Genomic DNA, 9,460 nt, shown 5'->3' on the forward strand with positions numbered 1-9,460 from the left:
GATTGTGAGGCTACATGGAGTTTCCCGTTTCTATAGTCTCAAACCGAGATCCTCGATTCACTTCTAGATTTTGGCTGAAATTTCAAGAAGCTCTCGGGATCAAATTGAAATTTAGCACTGCTTTTCACCCACAGACAGATGGTCAGTCAAAGAGGACTATCCAGACTATGGAGGATATGTTGAGGGCTTGTGTCATGGATTTCCTTGAGAGTTGGGATAGACACTTGCCATTAGTGGAATTTACTTACAACAATAGTTTCCAGTTTAGCATTGGCATGGCACCATATGAAGCTTTATATGGAAGGAAATGTCGTACTCCACTTTCTTGGGAGATGAAGTAGGTGAAAGAAAGTTAGTTAGTGTGGAATTGATCGATCTAACTAATGGACAAGATCAAGGTTATACGAGAGAGGCTAAAGGTAGCCTAGGATAGGCAGAAGAGCTATGCAGATAAACGGAGAAAAGACTTGAAGTTTGAGTTTGATGATAAAGTTTTTCTTAAGGTTTCTCCATGGAAAGGTGTGATTCGATTTGCGAAGCGGGGAAAGCTTAACCCAAGGTATATTGGACCATTCTGAATCATTGAGAGAATTGGACCAGTGGCTTATCGGTTAGAACTACCTCCGGAGTTAGATTGGATCCATAACGTTTTCCATGTCTCCATGCTTAAGAAATATGTACCAGATCCCTCTCACATCCTCAAAGCACCTCCGATCGAGTTGCATGACGATTTGAAGTTCGAGGTGCAACTTGTGAGTATCTTGGATCGAAAGGATCGAGTATTGAGGAACAAGAGTATTTCAATGGTCAAAGTGTTATGGAAAAGTGCTCTAATGGAGGAAATGACATGGGAAGTAGAGCATCAAATGAGGAACCAATACCCGCATCTATTTGTCGAATCTGGTAAGTGAAATTTTGAGGTCAAAATTTTATTTTAAAGGGGGTAGAATTGTAAAACCTGACCCCACAAACATCTGTCATGACATACATGTAGTAAGTAGCATGTTATTACGCTAGGAAAGTTCCTAAGAATAGATGAAACCTGATATCATACCTAACGGTACACTTGAGATGATTTAACCTCGAACTAGTTCAAATAGGAATCGTATGATGAAATTTAATATTTTATAGTCCAGGAATGACTAAAAAGGATTGTTTGGAATTTGAGGGTTTATTTGGGGTAAAATTGAAAATTTTGATGTTTAGGGGTAAAATTGTCATTTTGCCACCTAAGATAATAATTTGATCATGGAGTGAAATTTTTGACTAAGATTAACTATTTGGAGTATAATTTAATGATAGGAAGTGAAAAAGTTTAATTCTGGTGATTTATGGAGTGTAGGGGCAAAATCGTAATTTTGCCACCCGAGAACAAAATTTAAGATTTTGAGAGAATTTAGATCAAATTTGACAAATTGGAGAATGGTATGAGTATAAGGGATGAAAAATATGTCTATGGGTAATTTTTCAGTTTTTGGGGTAAAAATGTAATTTTTGACTTTTACGGGGGTAAAAGTGTAAATTTTAAAAATTACGCCACTAAGACTTTGGATAAGTCTGAGAATTTTATCTAAGTTATGGATATGTGGGACAAGTGTATGGTGAAAATTTGGAAATAAAAGGATGGCTAGAATTTAAGGAATTAATAAAATATTAAAAAAATGAATAAAATAATATTATATTATTTTAGCCTTTAAAAAGGTCAAAATTTCAGAATTCTCATCTTCTTCAGCCGTCCAAACCAGGAGAGAAAAGGGAAAAAAATAAGAACCCTAGCAGAAAATTTTGGGGAAAATCAAGAGAAATCAAAAAATCAAGCATTAAAAAGGTAAATTTCATTGATTTTCCTTGTGATTTTCACTACCCATGCATTTTTTTCTCATTTCCATGCAAAATTAGAAAGTGGGTATGGACACCCATGCTGGCCAAACATCCATGGATGAGTTTTGAGCTTGAGTTTTGGTTGATTTTAATTGAATTAAGTGATTTTAGTTAGGTTATATTGAAATATAGCAAAAATAAGCTAGAGAAATAATTTTCTCCCATTGAAACCCATGATGCCAAATTTTCTAGGGGAATATTGGCTGCTGATCTTGATGTTTATTTGAGGAATTATGATGAATAATGATGAATTATGAGCCTAGAAAAATAATGGGAATTTCGGAGAAAAAATACGAATTTTTACCCACTAGGGGTATTTTCATAATTTACTACCGAGACTGATAATTTGCACCACACTGAGGGACAGTAAGTCAATTTGGGTTCAATTGAGGTATAGAAACTGAAAAAAATTAATTTGGAGTTTAAAATGGAGCGTGTTAGTAATTTATCGGGTAAAGTGCCAAAAATAGGTTAATACCGCGTTTAAGCCGTTTTAGGCTATTGCATTTCATACCATGCATTAGTATAGGATTTAAGTCAATTATATAGTGATTTAGCATCAATGTGGTGAATTGTGTAATTTTTGCAATGTGTCTAGGAAGAGAACCTTCCAATCAAGGCAAGGAAGTCGTACCCGACGAACAGTGATTGGAGCACCTAAAAAGCATTTAATTTGTACAAATGGTGAGTAAACCTATTATTATTGTAAATTATCTAGAGTTTATTTTTAAATGCTCTTTATGTATTTTATGAAATGAAAACGAGATTAAAACGGGATTTTTGATGTTTTAGAAATAAATGTGACAAATAAAAATATATTGTGTTGATTATGAAAGTGAGTAATTGGAGGCTGCCAACTATTTTGAAATATATATTTTCCTATGAATGGCTTATGAAATATAAGTATATGTAGCTATATTTAATAAATTACATTAGAAATTTATGTAAGTTGTTTTTACTATGCAGGCTGGGTAAATAAATAAAAGCCACGCTATACTGTCGAAATTTGATTAAAATTGGTGGGTTTAGTCACTGCAGTGACGAGTTTGCATGGAGTACCTATTAGAGGGGCACTGTAAATTCGGTTACATAATTACTCCGGTTGTAGAGGCGAGGAGGGTAACTCCCGGGGTAGTATTAGAGCTCACTTCATGTCGAACCCCCACGTGAATGTGTAACTCGGCCAACGCCAAGGAACGGCTTGTTTTAAAAATAAAATGTGTTTCACATGAAAATATCATAACAAACTTGGCGGACTCGATTAGATGCCTCGGCCAAGGTATCCCCGAGGATTTGTTTTGGCTTGAGCCTTGTTTTAATAAAAGTCATAAGCCTTAACAACTATTTTGGTAAATTACAAATATTTTATAGTTTAAGGAATAAATTGATAACCTTATGAAATAGTTTGAAATTTGTTGTTTAAACTTGCCTCCATGTTATTTGCCATTAGATATTTATGATAATGTCTGTTTACTCATTGGGATTGTAAAATCTCACCCACCTCCTTTCCAAACATTTCAGATCTGTGGTAGCTTGTAGATATCCTATTTTGTCAACGATTCCAATTGACATCTTCATCTCACAAACAGTAGGTTACTATCACCAACACATGGTGTATTTAGGGGCCACTTGTCATTGTAATTATTATTGTACATTATAACTTTGTAAATTATTGTATGTATGAATTTATTTTACTTCCACGTTACAAAAGATTACTTTCACATGTTTCTATAAATATTTTTTTATATAAAAATGCTATATTTTAATCAATATTTTAAACATTATATTTTTTGTCTTTTGATCTACTTGAGCTGGAAATGACTAAAAATTGTTTAAAATGGAATGTTAACAACGATTGCTCACAGGAAAGGCAAGAAACTGATACGTAAGCCTTGCGGGGTTTCGATTGGCATTCGAGTAATGAGTGTCAATCGGGACGTCGCGGTAGTTGTCATGGGCCCGAGGGAGGTTCCAAGTCGTGACAAGCAAACTTAATTGTTCATAAGAATCTAAGAAAAAAAAACACAATTAATTTGTAGGAAAACAATAAAGCAATCCCTAAATAAATAAGTAATAACTAATCTTAAGTGCTTAATCAAATTGCTTTTGACAAAAATAGCTAGGATGGTAAATCCTAAATCAAAATCATCAAGTAAAATCATTAAATAAAGAAAAAATTTAAAATTGAAAATGATAAAAATAAAATAAGTAAATAAACCAATCTTACCAATTATCATGAAATGTAGATTCAGTTATTGACTAAAAGTTTTCTACACAAAGAATATTGACGAGCAAAAAAGTGTAAAAAATTTATTTTTTTTTGTTTCTATAGAATTTGGTAAAAAGAAAAAAGAGCAAGTAATGGTTGTGAGGTTTTGGAGAAGTGAGGTTTGAAAATAATTCTATTGCAATTGGTTTTATTTTATTATTTTTGAAAAATGCAATTGGTTTTATTTTAGTCCTATTAAAATTAGTTGTTGACTAATTGTTGTGCTATATTTCACTAAACAAAAACTTATTGTAGGAATAAAATTATAAAATTTCAAAAAATAATATGTAAAAAAATTTTAAAATTTTTGTAAGGATGAAATTATAAAATTTTTAAAAAGTAAAGGCAAATTATAAAAATTTAAAAATTATTGAAGGGGAGAAATTAAAAAATTTTTAAAAATATATAGATAAATTATAAAAATTTAACCCTCCCGTCTACCTTTGCATCTGAACATTTCACTTATTGGTTGATGCCTGATCTTTCTGCTTAAATAGTAAAGTTCGAATGCTCTCTCTCCCAATAACTTTCCCTCAATTATAAAAAAAAAAAAAAAAAAAAAAACCCTCCCCTCCACCTCTGCTAATGTTCCATTATGCACATGTTAGGTTATGGAATACAATTATAGTAATCTTTTACCTTAAGCTCATAAGCCAAACACACAATATGTATGTTTCTTATGAGGTTGAGTCTTTGTCACAAGTGAATAAGGAGAAAATGAAAAAGGTTAATGTGTGAAGTGATAGTCATCTTCACAAAACCATAGCAAAATATTTTAACAAAAAAGAGAATTGTTGTTGAAGGCATTTTTTAGCAGAAAATAGTTTACATATTTTGCGTCAAGTCTGCATTCTCCTTCTCTTCAATCTGAAATTTTTTATTTATTCTTATTTTTTGGTTTTGGTTCAGAAAATAGAAATGGAGTTTATTTTTATTGTGCGGGACTTACAGTGTGAGATTTACCAAGGGAGAGGGGAATGCGTCGAAGGAGGAAAGAGAGAAAGGACGGAGATATTGAAGAGCAGAGAAGTGTGAGGAACCACAAATTAGTGAGAGAAAGAAAAGAAAGGAGGGCAAAGGGGAAACTTTTTTTAATGGATCAAATAAAGTAAGACATCGTTGAGAATACGCCTCTCCTGGAAAGCAGACACTTGAATCAAAAGAAATTAATAAGGTTCCATTCATCTATCCTCCGGTTCTTCACCCTCTGAGCTAAAGTCTTCCGCTTCACCTTTGAAACGTTTAGGCTCTGGTTCATCTTCATTGCCAATGCTTAAACTTCTTTTGCGCTTCGAGTCTGCATCCTTGTAGAATACATGGACACCAAATTTCTTCACTACGCTATCAATATCTCTAGATCTGTATAATATATCACGCACCCTGTAGAAATCAAATGATGCCTCCTCATATAGCTTGTCTTCCAAAAACATTAACCTGTCACCAAAACCAATAAACACGAGATCTGGGTGCTGCAAATCTACCGGATCATCACAAATCCCTGAGCACCTAATTAGGAAACTACGATCATCATCATCGTCTATGCTTTTAAGTTTGCATTCGCCGTCCAAATAGAAGGTCTGGTACTTTTCATCAGTACAGTGAACCACAAAGCATATAGCAAAACACAAGAATCTCCTACGACACCTATTTGGATGTAGCTTGACAGTAATGGAAGAATTTGGGCTCTGATGCTCAAACCTTTCTGGTATTTCACTTCCAGGAAAATAACAATATAGCTCTCCTGATCCACAAGGAAACTCCTTTGCAAATTGCTTTGCCAAGCAGTGAATTCTGAGCAGTTCATAAGCTACAATGTTGTTGATTGCATTATGATTCAGGTTGAAGCAATGACCAAAGTTGAAGTGATCATCAAACTCGTTCCGCTGACAGCTCCCAACGAATCTAGTTTGATTGTGATCTGCGAACGATACTTCTTCTAATGATATGCAGCCTTCGGCAGCAATATATCTTAGACTCGGTGGAAGCTCTGGCAATGATTTAAGGTATTTGCAAGTCCTCACACCAAGGCCTTTAAGGCTTTTAACGATACCGCTCGGTATATTTTGAATCCGTGTGCCACTTAAATCTAATTGCAGCAACATTAAGCTCGATAAGTTCCTTGGAACTTGTGGGAATTCGGCGATTGGGCAATCCCTGAGACTTAGAGCTCTCAAAGAGCCCAGCTTATAGATATTGCTGGAAACATTTTTAACCTTTGAGCGACCCAAGTTCAACTCTCTAAGTTGGACGAGATGCTCAACCGAATCAGGCACTTCTTCTATCCCAGTATCAATTAAATCTAACGAATCTAAATGACACCGGACCTCAGGAAATTTCTTGAGATTACTACACCCCCATAGCTCAAGCATTTCGAGAGATTCCAAGTGATTCAGGCACGGAAGTTCAACCAAACTTTTGCACTCAGAAAGGTCTAATTTTTCAAGGTTTGTGGCTTGTGAGAGATTTGGGATCCTGATTAAATTTCTAGACCTGCTTAGATTAAACACTCTTAAATTCACAAGATTCTGTGCAACAAAAATGAAATATAACTAAAATTAGTATATATGAAGTCTCTATTAAACTTTGGGCTGTAATAAAAAGGGAAAACAAGTAGTAAAACATAGGGTTATAATAAATACAATATTAGAGATTAATACCTGGTCTCCAATCCAAAGTCGTTCAATATCGCTCCCAGGTAATATTAATTGAACAAGATTCTCTGGACAAAAATTTGATGGCACAGATTTCAACGGGCAATTCTCCCAATGAAAATAAGTCAGCTTATCGGATAGTGATTTGAGACGTTGTGCAGGAAGCAGAATCTTTTGCTTTCTAGAATGCCGGTGTTCACTACTGTCATAGAACTTGATAAATTTAAGATGAATCATTCTCTTAAAAGCCGTAGCACGTAACTTTATTGGCTCAACAATATTGGACATGTTGAGGCACATTCCTTCAATTGATTTAGTCCCCTATAATCAACCACAAATCAGTAGGCATATTTATATATAAAAATAGAGATTAAGTAGCATGACTGCATCCAAATTTTTATCAACAAAATACATGAACAAGAACAAAAGGTATAACAAGTACCGAATTTTTTTTGAGCACTTCAGACACATCTTTAGAAGTCCATAATCTACTACGTTCTTCAGGCTTGCTGGATTCTGAACGAACAACTTCCCTACCCATTTCTTGTAGCAAATCATGCATCCAAAGGGTGTTATACTCAGCAACATATAAGAGGCTTCTATCAATGAGGTTGGTAGTTCCAGCAAGAGAACTACCACCATAACAACTGTCTAATATATTTTTTACATCGTCCCTATTATACCCTTGAAAGAAGCATGCAATGTCAAGAAGTATGCACTTCTCTGTTTCATCTAATCCATCATAACTAATCTTCAAAATTTTTTGAATTTTTGGGTGGGGATGTTGCTTTAATTTCTTCATTTCACTTTCCCGGTATACTCTGCACTTTCGATAAAATGCTGAACCCAATACTTTGAGAGCTAATGGAAAACCTCTGGCATATTGCAATACTCCGTTTGATAGATCCTGCAAATCATCGACTCGATGGTTTTGCCTGAAGGCATGCTGAGAGAAAAGCTGAAGAGAGTCATCGTCATTTAATTCCTGAACCTCATATGATGCATCAACAGCTCCATTGAGGACTTGTTTATTCCTAGTTGTTACAATAATTCTACTTCCTGGACCGAAGTGATCGTGCCTGATAGCTAACTGTTCTAGCTGTTCAACATCACTAACATCATCAAGGACAACAAGAACTCTCTTACGACGGAGTCTATAAATGGTGAATGTGGATCCTATTCTGGGAGTACTTATATGGAGGGTTTTCTCTTCTAAAATATTAGAAAGAAGTTTATCACGTAGAGAAGTGATTCCACCAGATTCCTCTGACTTTTCCCTAACATTTGCCAGGAAGTAGTAACTTTCAAACTGGGAAAGGACCTCATCATAAATAGCTTGAGCAAGAGTTGTTTTGCCTATACCACCCATCCCCCAAATTCCTATAATACGAATGCTTTCCCTATCACCAACGCATAACAAAGATTTAATTTGCTCCATTTGAGGACCTATTCCAATCAGTCCCTCACGATCACTTGCAGACATGCGATTCAACTTCTTTAGAACATCTTGAGCAATTTCCTCAATGACTGTGGGCTCATGCCTACCAAATAAGCAAAAGGCGAGGATGGTAACAAAATAGAATGAACCGCAAATGAAAATGAATTGTCTAAATAGAATCCGTTACAATAACACAAATTCATATATAAAATAAGTTTCAATTCATATGTTGAAAAAAATATATACCAAAAGCATCAAATAAAGAGAAAGCAAAAACTAAGATGAATATAAATCAAGTTAAGCAGGAAGAGTAAGAAGCATAGGGAGTACTCACTCATCTTTTTTTATATGAAAGCCGCTTAAGTTACCAGCTTGAGTCAGAGCATGTCTCCACTTCTGGACCTTGTCTATCCTATTCTTTTCATGTTCAGCGAAAGCCTGTTGAAAACTCTCAGTCTGTTTCCGTACGTCTGATGGGTCAACATGGTAGAAAATGGGCACCACGAGCAGTCCCTTTGTATCCTTGAATTCCATTATCTTGGAGAGTTCTTCCAAGCACCATGATGAAGAAGCATAGTTTTTAGAAAAAACAATCGCTGAAATCGTGGACTCTTGGATTGCGTTTAACAGCGCTGAAGAAATTTCCTCTCCCCTTGGCAATTCTTTGGAATCAATATAAGTTCCAATTCCTTTCCGCTGCAAAGCTTGATGTAGGTAAGCGAGGAAGTTATTGCGAGTGTCTTCGCCTCTGAAACTCAAAAAAACTTGGTGCTTTAGTGGACTGGAGGAAGAAGGAGAGGAAAGGGAAGCCATCAGAGAGCAGAAATTGGTTTTCTGCGAATTCGCGTGGAAGCTGGGATTCTTTAATGAAGCTTTTTCTACTGTAAGAATGAATGAAGTATGGCTTCTGCTTCAACTCTGAGAGCATGCTTGGTCGGGGGAATGGAATAGTCATTCCTCCCCTATTTTCATTATTGATATAAAGTTGTATTTAATTCAATGAAATGATTATTTTTTAGAATAATCATTTCAAGAAAAGCTTGAATAGCCATTACCAAAGCCCCCTTGATAATAGTTATTTCAAATTGTTGAAAATAAAAAAAAAAGTTAATTAGATAAATATACTTTTTTATAATTTAAAAAATTACCTTATAAAAAATACTAAACCTATTTTTTTCTCTCTCTTCCTCACTCCTCTCTCTAAAGCACAAAAGACACAAA

At 34.8% G+C, this 9,460-nt stretch overlaps 1 protein-coding gene across 1 annotated transcript; it reads right to left on the reverse strand.

Annotated features, from left to right (window-relative positions):
• Positions 1-5,218: 5,218 nt before the first annotated feature.
• Positions 5,219-9,156, reverse strand: LOC18601795 (disease resistance-like protein DSC1). The gene is made up of 4 exons (XM_088805111.1): positions 8,574-9,156; positions 7,244-8,342; positions 6,808-7,122; positions 5,219-6,675 (listed from the first exon to the last, which is right to left on the reverse strand). The coding sequence occupies exons 1-4, from the start codon at positions 9,050-9,052 to the stop codon at positions 5,332-5,334; spliced, it is 3,237 nt and encodes a 1,078-aa protein (XP_088661237.1). The 5' UTR covers positions 9,053-9,156; the 3' UTR covers positions 5,219-5,331.
• Between the last annotated feature and the right edge of the window lie 304 nt (positions 9,157-9,460).

The sequence above is a fragment of the Theobroma cacao genome, chromosome 4 (assembly GCF_053813885.1).
Source record: "Theobroma cacao isolate CCN51 chromosome 4, ASM5381388v1, whole genome shotgun sequence".
Classification (NCBI taxonomy): domain Eukaryota; kingdom Viridiplantae; phylum Streptophyta; class Magnoliopsida; order Malvales; family Malvaceae; genus Theobroma; species Theobroma cacao.